This window comes from Artemia franciscana, chromosome 5 (assembly GCF_032884065.1).
Source record: "Artemia franciscana chromosome 5, ASM3288406v1, whole genome shotgun sequence".
Taxonomy (NCBI): Eukaryota; Metazoa; Arthropoda; class Branchiopoda; order Anostraca; family Artemiidae; genus Artemia; species Artemia franciscana.
Genome location: NC_088867.1, coordinates 30,608,422 through 30,625,630, shown reverse-complemented (window position 1 = coordinate 30,625,630; position 17,209 = coordinate 30,608,422). Strand labels below are relative to the sequence as shown.

Genomic DNA, 17,209 nt, shown 5'->3' with positions numbered 1-17,209 from the left:
TTGGGCTAATGGTAACCAAAACTTAAAAAAAAAGAGTTTTGATGTAAATTAATACGATAAAGAATTAGCTTTTTACTTCTTATTTCAGATGTATAAAATTTATTAAGCTTAGAGCTACCCATCAAAAGCTACGACCCTGAGAAAGTGTGCCTTATTTTCAAAAAGGGGGAAATACTTCCAAAATGATGAGTGATGTTGATAAAAATCTCACTATCAAATTAAACGTATCAGCGTTTGTTTATTTCTTCTTATTTCCCAAGGGTGATTGTATAGAATGAATCATTCTAGAAAATTGGGAGAGAATTCATTTAAATGGAAACTAAAAGTTCTAGTGCCCTTTTGAGGTAACCAAAAGATAATGCCACGGGATAGTGACCTTTTCTGCCAATTTTGTGGCACCAACTACGATTTTGCCCAAAGAATGCCAAATTGATATCGATTAAAATTCAGAGATAACCAATCGACTTAAAAGTACCAAAAACACTATGTGTTGAACTTTTCAGTCTCAGAAATTGCACAGCGGTGCGTTTGTTTAGAAAAAAGTCACGTAGTTTATGCATGGTCAAGGGTTAGTATAGAAATTTTTTAAACCTTTGTTTAACTAAGATGATCCGCTTGATGTTTCATAAAATTATGTACGGTGATACATAATTGCGCAGCTGCTATTATGACGGAGGATACGGCGGATCATTGTGTCGACAGGGGAGGGGGTATCTGATGATTCGAAGAATGCATTTTAAGGCCCAAATTGTCTTAACTGTCCACGAGCTTTCAGATGAATATAGGAAAGACTCTGAGAGGGGAGTAGGTGAAGCTGAAGGAAAGAATAATCTCATATCCCTTCATTTGAACTAAAATTTAGTAAGGGTGAACATGGGTCACAGCTCCCTTCTTAGTGCAGAAATTTTTTATGTAAGATATAAGATTTCGTCCATATTTTCATCGGCACAAAGAATAGAGAGGTGGGGGAGGGATAATTCATGACAAAGTTAGAAAATTTTCGAGGAATGGGAGACAGGTGACTCCGGGAACTTTGGTTTTATCGACGTTTAAATGGAAATTTAATATTAAACGAACTATAAGTGAATGTATAAACGAATATATACGATATTATATAACGAAATATAAACGAATTATGTATATAACTTAAACGAACTATAAGAAAGGAGTGACTCGTGCTAATACTACTACTACTACTTCTAACAACTCATCGCAGCAGCAAGCCGTCTGAGGCCAACACAGCTGCGCACGCTCCTCCTCCAGCCCAATCAATTCAAAGCCTCTCTCTTTTATATCCTCCCAAGAAGTTTCCTATAATCTTTTAAATCTTTCGATATAACGTCCTCGCACCCCAACCGCGGACGACCTGCTTTCTGTCTAGCCCTAGACGGCTGGCCGAAAAGGACAATCTTTGGCAATCCGTCACCCTTCATCCGCAGAATGTGCGCTGGCTATCTCAACTTTTATTTCATTATAGCTCTAGAAAGCGGGATTGAACTACACTTCTCGTACAACCTACTGTTTGAAATACGGTCAGTCAGCCGGGTACAAGCTAGCAAATCTTAATCCGCTTTTCGGAGCGCCCAACCTTCAGAGCCGTATTTGATCACTTTCGTCACTGCAGCTTCTAATATTCTAATGTTAGTTTGCGGACTTATCTTCCTATTTTTCCAAACTTTTTTTAACTGTAAAAAAAACACCCCCAGCCTTGGCTGTTCTACTTTTAACATCTTCACTGCTCTCATCGTCTTTAATAGTACCACCAAGGTAAGTGAAGCTGTCCACCTGACCAATCTTTTCGCTACCCTACGTCACCTTTCATCTTCACTTATTCTGAGCCTCAGTGATTTAGTCTTCTTAGCACTTGTTTCCAAACCTATTCTAGCACCCTGAACTTGCAAACCTCTAAAAGTTCATTCGTTTCGCTCACACTTTAATCTAGGAGGCTTAAATCATCAGCATAATCCAAGTTCGGGAGAGTTTTTCTTCCCCATTTCATTATGTCGTCTCCCATTGTCTTTCCTGTGCTTCTTAAGACAAACGCATCAAAATAATCCATATAAAAGGGGATGGAACACAACCCTGTTTAACTCCTGATTTAGTACGAAACCAGCTGCTAACCGCATTTCCTACCTTAACCGCAGTAGTGTTATTCTCGTACATATCCCTTATCACTTTAATGTATTTGGCTGATATGAAAATTTGGTCGACACATCCTCTTCCTTTTCGGAAACCGCGTTGTTCTTCTCGTAAAACTTCGTCAACATTATCGCTCAGTCTAAAGTTTATCATATTACTAAGTAATTTGCTACCTACAGGGACCAGACTAATGCCTCGATAATTACCACACTCACTCTTGTCGCCTTTCTTATACAGTGGTTTAATGAAGGTTTTCCTAAAATCGCTAGGTATTTCACTTTTTTCAAAATCATATCCATAATCTTCAGTAGACTTATTTCTAACCTCAGAACTGCCACATTTAAGAACCTCTTTTACCACACTATTAGCACTTGGCGCCTTATTATTTTTTTAATCATTTTAGTACTGTCGCTAATTCTTTCTCACAGCAAATCTTCCTTCATATCCAAGGTATCACAAGCTTTTTCATTTTCTTCTATATCTTTTCGTGCAAATCTATCTCGGTTCAGCATATTCTTAAAATGTTCTGCCCGTCTCTCTTTAACTCACTCTTTATCACAAATTGTGGACCCATTCCTATCTTTAATTGGGATAAGTTCAGATTGACTACTCCCTCTCAATTTATTAACATACCAGTACAATATTTTACTATTATACTGTCTAGCTGCATCTTCCAGATCCTTGACATTTTTATCCAAGGCCTCTCCTTCACACCTCTTTAGTTAACATTTTAATGCTTTCTCCACTTTGTTTACATTCTATTTGTTTTCATATGATCTATCACGGAGATAACTTTTGTACAAGCCCCTTCTCCTCTCATAAAGCTATTTCATTAATATTCCAAGCTGCGGTCCTATATTTCTTCGCTAAGACACACCATTAGGAACTTTACCCATAATAGTGACTAAAACCCTAAGAAAGGAGTTTTGAAAATAAAAGTACACTTCAGGATTTTATTTTATTGTGATTCCAAATATATAAAATTTATGAAGTTTAAAGTCACCTCATTGAGTCAAACAGCTCGTAATAAAAACTGTTTGTAAAGGTCAACTCTTGCCAATTTACACTGAAATTCTGATAAAACTTTGACTACAATATATTCAACACCAAAATGCATTATTCATGCTGATTCTGATCATTCAAAATGTACTAACTTTAAAACTTCATGAACATTTGCGTTATTTTAGAAAAGGGAAATAAATTCCCCTTACGCATATCTTAGCCCCCCTCCCCTGCAATAATTGTTTGTTATTTGATTTCCGGTGCACGTCCTGCGCATGACCCACCTAATGCTGCCATGTCCCACCTAATGCTGCCATGTCCCACCGGTGAGGCGTGTGGCCCACGTTGGGAATCATAGACTTGGACAGATGGGTGGGGACTTTGAGCCAGGCTCCCCTAAATATCAAGATTTTTTCATTTCTTGTATCATTTTATATATTTTCGAATAAATTATCTCTTCTTTTTTTGATTTAGTACCACTCCGCACCAAAAAATGTACGTACATGGATGCTCTGAAACGAAAAGACATTTAAACTGAAAAGTAGTTTATGGTTCAAACGTTTTGGAGTCCTTTCTTATCGCTTGTAAGAATGCCTACAACAAAGCTTTTTAAAGAAATCCCTTTCCATGACTACATCAGGCGATTTGGGCTAAAAAAAATGGCGAGTAGGGGTACTAAAGACAAATTGAGTACTGATTATGACATAGCCCTTGAAGATATTGGCCTAAATTTTGCGAAAGCTCCGAGGGAAAGACCGGATACGTGACTATTTTAGCTGGCAGTCTCATATCTAATCTGATAAGAAAAGTAAACTTGAGGTGCACTAATTCAACCAAATCTAAGTGAGCAAAGCTGAACAATACGCAATGGAATTTAAATTGGTAAGTTTTTTTATTCTTTTTTGTTTAATTAAAGCTGTAATGTCTAGATTATTAGGAATTTAAATTTTAACAACTATGTCACATTCAGATTAGGGGTGAGTTTGTAAAATTTCCTGAATGGTGGACGCCACATTCAGGCATGTACGCAGAAGTTTATTTCGAGAAGGTATACACAATTTGGATGGAGTCAGGAATTTTGCCCCTCCCCAACTAATAAATTAAATGAAGAATTTGGAAAAAAAAACAAAAAATTGGCCGAATGGCCAATTTTTGGGAGAACCGAACGGTTCTCCTGTGTGTGTGCCTGGTTAGTATTTGTCGTGGTTCAAAATCACTGAATTTAAAGAAGTAGTAATATTTAGAAAGCGTTCTAGATTGTTGTCGGAGTAGAAAAATAAAGCGTTTAAGGGGGCTGTAAGTGGTTAAAACTCACTTAATTTGGTGAGACCTCTGTGAACTGAGCCTAATCCAATTGAAGGGTCTCTTGCTTTTTGGGGGGTGGGATTCAAATTGATAGTTCATGACGTATTGGCAACTAAAATAACTTTTGTTATTGAGTTAGCGTAGTCTTTTATATTTTCATTAAATTATGTGTTTTTTTAATAATCCTATAAATGCAGGGAATTGTCAGCAGTCAATTTATTTAGGCGACTTTTATAGATGCAGGTCCCATAGACTTAAAAGTGGTAAGCTTTATTCGTCTTAAGTTTCAATCTCTCTTTACTTCCACCAGGAAAACTTCATTTTTTATTTTCATTATTTATTTAAAGAATAAAACAACTCCCTTTTCTCAAACTCATGAAATTTCTCCCCCCTTTTTAGTTTTTTTCCATGTTATAGTTTTGCAGTTGTAATGTTCAGAATTTATTTTGCTGGAAGTTGGGAAGATTTTGGTATTTCTTTTTATTATTTCATCTTGTATCTCTTTCCCACTAGACGTTGTTTTAGCGCGTTTTTTTGCTAGTATGGGCTGTGGCTCATTCTTTGCAAGGTTGCAGTTTTTGCTGCAACCATGATCTTTAGCCCACATTTCAGACTTCTTATCATTGTAAGTAAAAGAATAAAACTACAAAACGACGTATGTGCTGCAGGAGCGCTACTTTGGGGAAGATGCAGGGGGACCCACTAGAATTTTGAATTTTTTTGCCATTTTCATGTCCCTCCTAGATTTTGCAAATTACTTTCTTTTTCAAATTTTTTTGATTAGCCGAGCCACGATCTGCAAGGATAGGCCACTTGCCCTTTTGATGTTAATGGGTATCTGGCTATTATCTGAAGAAAGGTGTTTTGAATTTTAGCGTCAAGTTAGACAGAGTGCCTTGCTTTTTTGCAATTTAAAGTTCGCTCAAGAATGAATAAATTACAAAAAAAAATTGTGGGTGCAAAATTTACTAAAAATCAAACCACATAACAAGGTAAAACCATAGGTGATTTATGTAAAACATCATGTCCTGGTCTGTAATTTCTCTTTGAGTGTCCCGGTCGTCATTTATATTCCCTGTGTCTCGGTCGTCATTTGTGTTCCGGTGTCCCGATCTCTAGTGTCATCTTATAATGACGTCATATACAAAGCCTTATATACTTATAATGACGTCATATGCAAACCCACAAACAAACAAACATGCATACATACAACTTATTTCTACAACTTATTATACTTAATTATTTATATATATATATATATATATATATATATATATATATATATATATATATATATATATATATATATATATATATATATATATATATATATATATATATATATATATATATATATATATATATATATATTTTTAGTTTTTTAGTTTTAGTTTTGCAGCTTTTTTAGTTTTTTAGCTTTTTTTTCTTTTTCGTTTTTTACCTTTTTTAGTTTTTTTCTTTTTTTAGTTTTTTTCTTTTTTTAGTTTTTTTCTTTTTAGGTTTTTCCTTTTTTTCGCGCCATATTAGTTACGCGTCATTGTAGTTGTGTCCCTGTGTCCCACCTGTAACTATACCTCATTATTCTAATGATTGCCCTTGAGCTTTGTTGATGGTGATTGCTAATCGAACATTCCCTGTGTCCCGGTCGTCATTTATATATCCCCACACTAACTACATTTGGTATTTTTTACTTGGCTATGTTCCTTTTATAATGTCGTATGCGTCATAAATATAAAAACGATGCATTCACTCTTGGGGGGAGGGGAGGGTTATATAATTTACTAGCTGTTGGGGTGGCGCTTCGCGCCACCCCAACACCCAGTCGGTGGGGGCGCTTCGCGCCCTCCCCCAAGCCCCCCCCGTGTGCGTTCATTATTCTAATGATTGCCCTTGAGCTTTGTTGATGGTGATTGCTAATCGAACATTCCCTGTGTCCCCGTCGTCATTTATATATCCCCCTCTGTCCCCCGGCGTCCCCGTTGTAGTTGTGTCCCTGTGTCCCGGTCGGCATTTATATTCTCTGTGTCCCGTCGTCATTTATATTCCCTGTGTCCCGGTCGTCATTTGTGTCCCGGTGTCCCAGTATGTAATTTCTTTTTGAGTGTCCCTGTCGTCATTTATACTCCCTGTGTCCTGTCGTCCCGGTCGTCATTTGTGTCCTGGTCTGTAATTTCTCTTTGAGTGTCCCGGTCGTCATTTATATTCCCTGTGTCTCGGTCGTCATTTGTGTTCCGGTGTCCCGATCTGTAGTGTCATCTTATAATGACGTCATATACAAAGCCTTATATACTTATAATGACGTCATATGCAAACCCACAAACAAACAAACATGCATACATACAACTTATTTCTACAACTTATTATACTTAATTATTTATATATATATATATATATATATATATATATATATATATATATATATATATATATATATATATATATATATATATATATATATATAGTTTCTTTTTTAGTTTTTTAGTTTTAGTTTTGCAGCTTTTTTAGTTTTTTAGCTTTTTTTTCTTTTTAGTTTTTTACCTTTTTTAGTTTTTTTCTTTTTTTAGTTTTTTTCTTTTTAGGTTTTTCCTTTTTTTTGCGCCATATTAGTTACGCGTCATTGTAGTTGTGTCCCTGTGTCCCACCTGTAACTATACCTCATTATTCTAATGATTGCCCTTGAGCTTTGTTGATGGTGATTGCTAATCGAACATTCCCTGTGTCCCGGTCGTCATTTATATATCCCCCCTGTGCCCCCCGGCGTCCCCGTTGTAGTTGTGTCCCTGTGTCCCAGTCGTCATTTATATTCCCTGTGTTTCGGTCGTTATTTGTGTCCCGGTGTCCCAGTCTATAATTTCTCTTTGAGTGTCCCGGTCGTCATTTATATTCCCTGTGTCCTGGTGTCCCGGTTGTCATTTATGTCCCGGTTTCCCGGTCTGTAATTTCGTCAGTCGACAAACATGACGTGAGTCGACAAACAACTTCATGACGGCATAATGCTCAATCCTTGTAATGACGTCAGTCAACACACAACACACAAACAGCTTATCTATATATATAAAAATAAGTTGTCTGTGTGTGTGTGTGTCGAGTGACGTCATGTTTGCGTGTCGACTGACGTCATGTTTGTCGACTGACGTCATTATAAGGATTCAGCTGTATGCGTCATGAAGTCGTTTGTCGACTGACGTCATGTTTGTCAACTGATGAAATTACATACCGGGACACAAATGACGACCGAGACACAGGGAATATAAATGACGACGGGGAACCTCAAAGAGAAATTACAGACTGGGGCACCCGGACACAAATCACGACCGGGTCACAGGGAATATAAATGACGACTGGGACACAGGGACACATCATTAGAATAATGAGGTATAGATCTGAATACGGATTGTTTTTCCCATGGACAATTATATGTTGCATTTTCAAGAGTCAGTAAACCTGACAATCTATTTGTATGCAACATATATATATATATATATATATATATATATATATATATATATATATATATATATATATATATATATATATATATATATATATATATATATATATATATATATATATATATATATATATATATATATATATATATATATATATATATATATATATATATATATATATATATATATATATATATATATATATATATATATATATATATATATATATATATACTAGCTGTTGGGGTGGCGCTTCGCGCCACCCCCCAAGCCCCCCCGCGCGCGTAAGTCGTTACGCGCCATAATAGTTACGCGCCATTGTAGTTGTGTCCCTATGTCCCACCTGTGAATATAGATATATATATATATATATATATATATATATATATATATATATATATATATATATATATATATATATATATATATATATATATATATATATATATATATATATATATATATATATATATATATATATATATATATATATATATATATATATATATATATATCTATATATATAAAAATAAGTTGTCTGTGGATGGATGGATGGATGTGTCAGGTGACGTCACCTGAAAAAACTGGATCAGGTGACGTCAAAACTGAAAAAACTAAAAAAAGGCAAAAACTACAAAAAAAACTAAAAACTAATAAAAAAAATAAAAAAGCTAAAAAACTAAAAAAACTATAAAGGTAAAAACCAATAAAAAACTAAAAAAAAAACTGAAAAAACTAAAAAAAGGCAAAAACTACAAAAAAAACTAAAAACTAATAAAAAAAAGTAAAAAAGCTAAAAAACTAAAAAAACTAAAAAAAGGTAAAAAACTAAAAAAAATAAAAAATAAAAAAAACTAAAAAAAAGGAAAAAACTGAAAAATAAGCTAAAATAAAGGTAAAAACCAATAAAAAACTAAAAAAAAAAGGAAAAAACTAATAAATGACGACACTCAAAGAGAAAAAAAAGGCAAAAACTACAAAAAAAACTAAAAACTAATAAAAAAAATAAAAAAGCTAAAAAACTAAAAAAACTAAAAAAAGGCAAAAACTACAAAAAAAACTAAAAACTAATAAAAAAGCTAAAAAACTAAAAAAACTAAAAAAAAGGCAAAAACTACAAAAAAACTAAAAACTAATAAAAAAAATAAAAAAGCTAAAAAACTAAAAAAAACTAAAAAAACTAAAAAAAGGTAAAAAACTAAAAAAACTAAAAACTAAAAAAAACTAAAAAAGGTAAAAACTAAAAGAACTAAAAAAGAAAAAAATAAATGACGACACTCAAAGAGAAAGCGACCAGGACAAAAGGAATGTTCGATTAGCAATCAACAAAGCACCGGGACACAGGGAGTATAAATGACGACCCGGGGGAAACAGGGGGATATAAATGACGACCGGGACAAAAAAACTAAAAAGAAAAAAAAACTAAAAACTAATAAAAAAACTAAAAAATCTAAAAATCTAAATAAGCTAAAAAAGAAAAAAAAAGGAAAAAAATAAAGGAGAAAAACAAAACTAAAAAACGAATGTATATACAGACCGGGACACCGGGATACAAATGACGACCGGGACCCGGGACACAGGGAATATAAATGACGACCGGGACACAGGGACACAACTCCGGTACACCGGGATACAAATGACGACCGGGACACAGGGAATATAAATGACGACCGGGACACAGGGACACAACTACAACGGGGACACCGGGGGAAACAGGGGGATATAAATGACGACCGGGACAAAAAAACTAAAAAGAAAAAAAAACTAAAAACTAATAAAAAAACTAAAAAATCTAAAAATCTAAATAAGCTAAAAAAGAAAAAAAAAAGGAAAAAAATAAAGGAGAAAAACAAAACTAAAAAACGAATGTATATACAGACCGGGACACCGGGATACAAATGACGACCGGGACCCGGGACACAGGGAATATAAATGACGACCGGGACACAGGGACACAACTACAACGGGGACACCGGGGGAAACAGGGGGATGTAAATGACGACCGGGACACCGGGACAGGGAATGGTCGATTAGCAATCACCATCAACAAAGCTCAAGGGCAATCATTAGAATCATGAGGTATAGATCTGAATACAGATTGTTTTCCCATGGACCATTATATGTTGCATGTTCAAGAGTCGGTAAACCTGACAATCTATTTATATGCAAAGACAATGGGACAGCAAAGAATGTTGTATATTCGCAAGTTTTACGTAGTTAAAACCATATATATATATCTATCTATATTCACAGGTGGGACATAGGGACACAACTACAATGGCGCGTAACTATTATGGCGCGTAACGACTTACGCGCGCGGGGGGGCTTGGGGGGGGCGCGAAGCGCCCCCACCAACTAGGTGTTGGGGTGGCGCGAAGCGCCACCCCAACAGCTAGTATATATATATATATATATATATATATATATATATATATATATATATATATATATATATATATATATATATATATATATGGTTTTAACTACGTAAAACTTGCGAATATACAACATTCTTTGCTGTCCCATTGTCTTTGCATATAAATAGATTGTCAGGTTTACCGACTCTTGAACATGCAACATATAATGGTCCATGGGAAAACAATCTGTATTCAGATCTATACCTCATGATTCTAATGATTGCCCTTGAGCTTTGTTGATGGTGATTGCTAATCGACCATTCCCTGTCCCGGTCGTCATTTACATCCCCCTGTTTCCCCCGGTGTCCCCGTTGTAGTTGTGTCCCTGTGTCCCTGTCGTCATTTATATTCCCTGTGTCCCGGTCGTCATTTGTATCCCGGTGTCCCGGTCTGTATATACATTCGTTTTTTAGTTTTGTTTTTCTCCTTTATTTTTTTCCTTTTTTTTTCTTTTTTAGCTTATTTAGATTTTTAGATTTTTTAGTTTTTTTATTAGTTTTTAGGTTTTTTTTCTTTTTAGTTTTTTTGTCCCGGTCGTCATTTATATCCCCCTGTTTCCCCCGGTGTCCCCGTTGTAGTTGTGTCCCTGTGTCCCGGTCGTCATTTATATTCCCTGTGTCCCGGTCGTCATTTGTATCCCGGTGTACCGGTCTGTATATACATTCGTTTTTTAGTTTTGTTTTTCTCCTTTATTTTTTTCCCTTTTTTTCTTTTTTAGTTTATTTAGATTTTTAGATTTTTTAGTTTTTTTATTAGTTTTTAGTTTTTTTTTCTTTTTAGTTTTTTTGTAGTTTTTACCTTCTTTTTAGTTTTGTTAATTTTTTTTTTTACTTATGTCCTGGTCGTCATTTATACTCCCTGTGTCCCGGTGCTTTGTTGATTGCTAATCGAACATTCCTTTTGTCCTGGTCGCTTTCTCTTTGAGTGTCGTCATTTATTTTTTTCTTTTTTAGTTCTTTTAGTTTTTACCTTTTTTAGTTTTTTTTAGTTTTTTAGATGAAGATTTTTTTTAGTTTTTTCCTTTTTTTCTTTTTAGTTTTTTATTGGTTTTTACCTTTATGTTAGCTTATTTTTCAGTTTTTTCCTTTTTTTTTAGTTTTTTTTTATTTTTTATTTTTTTTAGTTTTTTACCTTTTTTTAGTTTTTTTTAGTTTTTTTAGTTTTTTAGCTTTTTTACTTTTTTTATTAGTTTTTAGTTTTTTTGTAGTTTTTGCCTTTTTTTAGTTTTTCAGTTTTTTTTTAGTTTTTTATTGGTTTTTACCTTTATTTTAGCTTATTTTTCAGTTTTTTCCTTTTTTTTAGTTTTTTTTAGTTTTTAGTTTTTTTAGTTTTTTACCTTTTTTTAGTTTTTTTAGTTTTTTTAGTTTTTTAGCTTTTTTATTTTTTTTATTAGTTTTTAGTTTTTTTTTGTAGTTTTTGCCTTTTTTTTAGTTTTTTTAGTTTTTTAGCTTTTTTATTAGTTTTTAGTTTTTTTTGTAGTTTTTGCCTTTTTTTAGTTTTTTTAGTTTTTTAGCTTTTTTATTTTTTTTATTAGTTTTTAGTTTTTTTTTGTAGTTTTTGCCTTTTTTTAGTTTTTTCAGTTTTGACGTCACCTGATCCAGTTTTTTCAGGTGACGTCACCTGATCCACGATCCACAGATCCACAGACAACTTATTTTTATATATATAGATAAATTTTTTTTATTTACTTATGTCCTGGTCGTCATTTATACTCCCTGTGTCCCGGTGCTTTGTTGATTGCTAATCGAACATTCCTTTTGTCCTGGTCGCTTTCTCTTTGAGTTTCGTCATTTATTTTTTTTTTTTTAGTTCTTTTAGTTTTTACCTTTTTTAGTTTTTTTTAGTTTTTTAGATGAAAATTTTTTTCAGTTTTTTCCTTTTTTTCTTTTTAGTTTTTTATTGTTTTTTACCTTTATTTTAGCTTATTTTTCAGTTTTTTCCTTTTTTTTTAGTTTTTTTTTATTTTTTATTTTTTTTAATTTTTTACCTTTTTTTAGTTTTTTTAGTTTTTTTAGTTTTTTAGCTTTTTTACTTTTTTTATTAGTTTTTAGTTTTTTTTGTAGTTTTTGCCTTTTTTTAGTTTTTTCAGTTTTTTTTTTAGTTTTTTATTGGTTTTTACCTTTATTTTAGCTTATTTTTCAGTTTTTTCCTTTTTTTTTAGTTTTTTTTCGTTTTTAGTTTTTTTAGTTTTTTACCTTTTTTTAGTTTTTTTAGTTTTTTTAGTTTTTTAGCTTTTTTATTTTTTTTATTAGTTTTTAGTTTTTTTTGTAGTTTTTGCCTTTTTTTAGTTTTTTTAGTTTTTTAGCTTTTTTATTAGTTTTTAGTTTTTTTTGTAGTTTTTGCCTTTTTTTAGTTTTTTTAGTTTTTTAGCTTTTTTATTTTTTTTATTAGTTTTTAGTTTTTTTTGTAGTTTTCGCCTTTTTTTAGTTTTTTCAGTTTTGACGTCACCTGATCCAGTTTTTTCAGGTGACGTCACCTGATCCATCCACAGACAGACAGACAGACAACTTATTTTTATATATATAGAAGATATATATATATATATATATATATATATATATATATATATATATATATATATATATATATATATATATATATATATATATATATATATATATATATATATATCTCAGGGACACAACTACAACAGGGACGCCGGGGGCACAGGCGGGATATATAAATGACGACCGGGACACAGGGATTGTTCGAATAGAAATTACAGACCGGGACACCGGGACACAAATGACGACCGCGACACAGGGAATATAAATGACGACCGGGACACTCAAAGGGAAATTACAAACTGGGACACCGGGACACAAACGACGACCGGGACACAGGGAATATAAATGACGACTGGGACACAGGGACACATCATTAGAATAATGAGGTATAGATCTGAATACGGATTGTTTTTCCCATGGACAATTATATGTTGCATTTTCAAGAGTCAGTAAACCTGACAATCTATTTGTATGCAACATATATATATATATATATATATATATATATATATATATATATATATATATATATATATATATATATATATATATATATATATATATATATATATATATATATATATATATCTATTCACAGGTGGGACACAGGGACAAAGCTACAATGGCGCGTAACTAATATGGTGCGTAACGACTTACGCGCGCGGGGGGTTTGGGGGGGCGCGAAGCGCCCCACCAACTAGGTGTTGGGGTGGCGCGAAGCGCCACCCCATCAGCTAGTTTTTATATACATAGATTCTCTTCAAATGTACTCATAAATATGACGTCAATCACATGACCTTTCTTTCAACCATTTGTCTCTTGTGTAATTTTGCTTGCAGCATAGACACTGAAAACGATACAACCACTGCTGATGCAAAAATGATGTATATGTGCTTTTCGAATGTATTCATAAATATTACATCACTTACATAAATACTTTTTTTTTTCAAAAATTGAGGCTTTTAACGAACTATCTCAAACTTCTGACCTATATAGATCGTTTTTTATGCCAGAAAAACCTAGGATACCAATTTTCCCGAAAAAATATAGAGCCGTTTTTAAAATAAATAAATACACAGTTGTTGCTCGTTTATAAAGATAGTATATTTATTATTTTTTATGTTAGGGGGGCTGCCCTCTCCTCAAGACCTCGCTCTTCACACTGAAGTTGTTTAGTAATTTAAAAGAGCTTCTTATTCTAATGAAACGGCTTTAGTGTTTCGGATGTCGTTCTTAAACAATCGGGACAGAACTTCAAACTTTAGCGTAAAGAGCGAGGTATTAAGGAGAGGGCATAGGAAGAGGAGTAGTAGATGTTGCCCCTTACTTTCAATTGAAAAAATGTATTTTTTTTTTATATTTTACTTCTGACTGTTTTTCGAATGATGCCGGGAAATCAAGATTTCCTGGCATGGAAAATTTCTTCACCCTCAAGAAAATTCATGAAAATAAAGCTCTTCTCGTATAAAATACATCCCCTTCTCCCACCTACTTGGAGAATACCCCCTTGACTATTCCATTGACCATTATTTTAACTTGATTATTTTAACTTGATATTATTTTACTTGACCATTATTTTATGTAAAAATTCAAGTCATAACTCTTCATTTTATTTCCGAAAAAAAGAAAATAACCGGTTTTTGAACTGGTACCCTTTCGATTTCTCAGGCAAAGGCTCTACCACAAGCTATGAGATGCACATTGATAATACGAATACTATATATAAGCAATATCGGTAAATTTCACAACTTAAAGCCCTTTTGATTTGATTTTTTTTGTCACTTAAAAAGGGCAGTAAAACATATTTAATTTCCGTTTGAATTGGCCCTATGTTGATGTTTTATGATCATTGGTTCGATAGTATTCCCATTATATCACCATAATTGCGGAACTTACAGCCCTTTTCTAAGAGACTATGGAGGGTCATATCATCACCAAAGTATTATTATTGGACTCCGAACTATGCTGAAAATATAGTTATATCATAATTTTGGTCGGACGACTATGGGGCAGGGGGCTTGGGGGAATGTAGCTGCCCACCAATCTTTTTGGTCACTTAAAAAGAGCACTAGAACTTTTAATTCCCTTTCGAATTAGCCCTCTTTCAATCTTCTAGGACGATTGCTTCAATACTTTTTCCCTTATATCACCATAATTGCGTAACTTACAGCTCTTTCCCAAGGGACGATGGAGAGTCATATCATCATCAAAAGCATAGTTACTAGGCCATTGAACTATGCTGAAAAATGGTTATCTCAAAATTTGGTCGGCCGAATTCTAGGAGGAGGTTCCGGGGGAGAGAGGTTAGCTGCCCCCCTGTCTTTTTAGTCACTTAAAAAGGACACAAGAACTTTAATTTCCGTTTGATTAAGCCCTATGCCGATCTTTTATGACCATTGATTCGATTCAATCACCACTGAAAAAAAAGAAGCAACAAACAAACAAATTAACACACCCGTTATCCATAAAATAGAAAATTTCACATTTTTGTTGATAGAAACTTGAAATTACTTCAGCAAGGTTCTCTTATACGCTGAATCTTTTGATGTGATCTTCGTTAAGATTCCATGACTTTCAGGGGGTGTTTCGGCCCTTTTTCTAAAACAAGGCAAATTTCCTCAGGCTTGTATCTTTTGATGAGTGACATTACAGTTAATTCAATGTTAGATATTTAGAACCAGCATAATTAGCTGATTTTTTTGTTGCATCTATTGAAATAAAAGGTCGTTATATAGAGATTCGGTTACTTTTGAGCCGCGTCGGTCCTTACTAAAGTCTCGTTACCGTGAACTGTTGAATGCATAGATTTATACTTGATTCATTCATCCTCTGCTTGAATATACTTTTTCCTTTTGGCATCAAGGCATTTCAAGTAAGAAATTGGACAAAAATTGAGTACAGTTGGGATAAAATTACGTTGTGTGTCTCTTTTGCTAAATATGCATTACTCACCCTTTCACCAAAAATATTTTCCTTCAAAAGACACTCCCTGCTCCCTCAGGTATCGCCCACCTCGCAGTGTTTCTCAGCCTGTGCCTATTTTATCGTCCGTTGTGTTGTCCCGAGGTATTAAAAGGAATTGGTCCCTATATAATTGAGGAAAATTGACAATCCGTCACCATGCTTTTCATCCTTTTAACCAAGTTTTTGACGCTGTTGAATATTTTTGCTAATTTTATATCTTATAAAGTTTAATTTTAGCTCTTGATATAAGGTAAAAAAGTTAGAGAACACGGCATTGGACTTAACAGTCCCTACCGGGAGTGCTGATTTCCGTTTCTTGACCCTTCAGCCAGGAAGTGCAATGGGAGGTTGGGGGCCAACCATACGTGTGCTTTCACACACCCTTCCTGTTTACCTTTCCCAAATTTTTTCCAGGTAGCCATTTAGAGCTGGGTCGACTCTGGCTGAGCTTACAGAGTCACGCCTCTGACCCCCGTCCCAAACCAAATGGTTGGGTACACAAGGATTTGAACAATGCCCTCTCGGACAAAGGATCCTAAACCCAAAGCAACAATCTTGACATGGCCTTATTTATGTTTGTGGCAGTAAATTAACGTTTCTTTTTGTGTCCGTTTTGACTCAAAATTCATATTTGGACAGTCAAGGCCTGGGATAATTCCATTTTACACAATAAAATGTTATCTAATCTTCTCTTGGCACATTTTCCATGAATAATTCCTTTGGCATTTCTTAGAAAAATTGTACACGATAACATGCGAAAAATTGTTAATAGCTGATGGGTTAACTAAGATGATGACCAATAATAAGGAACTTCTCAGGCTAGTTCTATAAAAAAAAAACTTTTTAGTACAATTTGACAGCTTTTTTTGGTTGGCAAAACCATCGAATTACCTGGAAAAAAACCCGTCTATCATATGATGATACATTATTACCCTCTGTCAAAGTTCTCTTATCTAATTATCGATTCAAACTAAAAAAGCTTTCGTTTCGTTTCTGTCCCATAGAAAACTTTACAAGAATGTGGTTGTTTCCGATTTGATTGCTGGTTTTTTCTGTCAACCCTGGAAGCGTTGTTATTTCACTAATCACTCCTCACGCTCTTTGTACTACATCAGGAAGTGATAATACTTTCTTTTAGCTTTCTTCTAAGATAAGTTGACTTTATTCCTGGCCACCCTGAATAAATACAAATCTTCATCTTTTTCATTATTGAGATATTACTCATATAGCGAATTCCAGGTTTTGTATTTCACAAATTATTTCGCCTGACATCCAGGGTCTCTGGGGTTCATCCTTTCTTCCACGACCTTAACTCGACAAGTCCTATCATAGATGGGCTGAACAATAAAGTTTATCATAAGCAAGGGATGCATTATCAGTTTCATCAAACACAGGTTGCCAACTAATACAGCTCAGCTGCTCC

General features: G+C 33.8%; 1 protein-coding gene across 1 annotated transcript in view; it reads left to right on the top strand.

Annotated features, from left to right (window-relative positions):
• Positions 1–3,907: 3,907 nt before the first annotated feature.
• The window catches only part of LOC136027247 (leucine-rich repeat neuronal protein 3-like), a 52,886-nt gene continuing 39,584 nt past the window's right edge, over positions 3,908–17,209 (top strand). Inside the window, exon 1 of the mRNA XM_065704318.1 lies at positions 3,908–4,023. Within this exon, the coding sequence (XP_065560390.1) occupies positions 4,009–4,023 (15 nt within the window). The 5' untranslated portion in view covers positions 3,908–4,008. The remainder of the gene's footprint in view (positions 4,024–17,209) is intronic.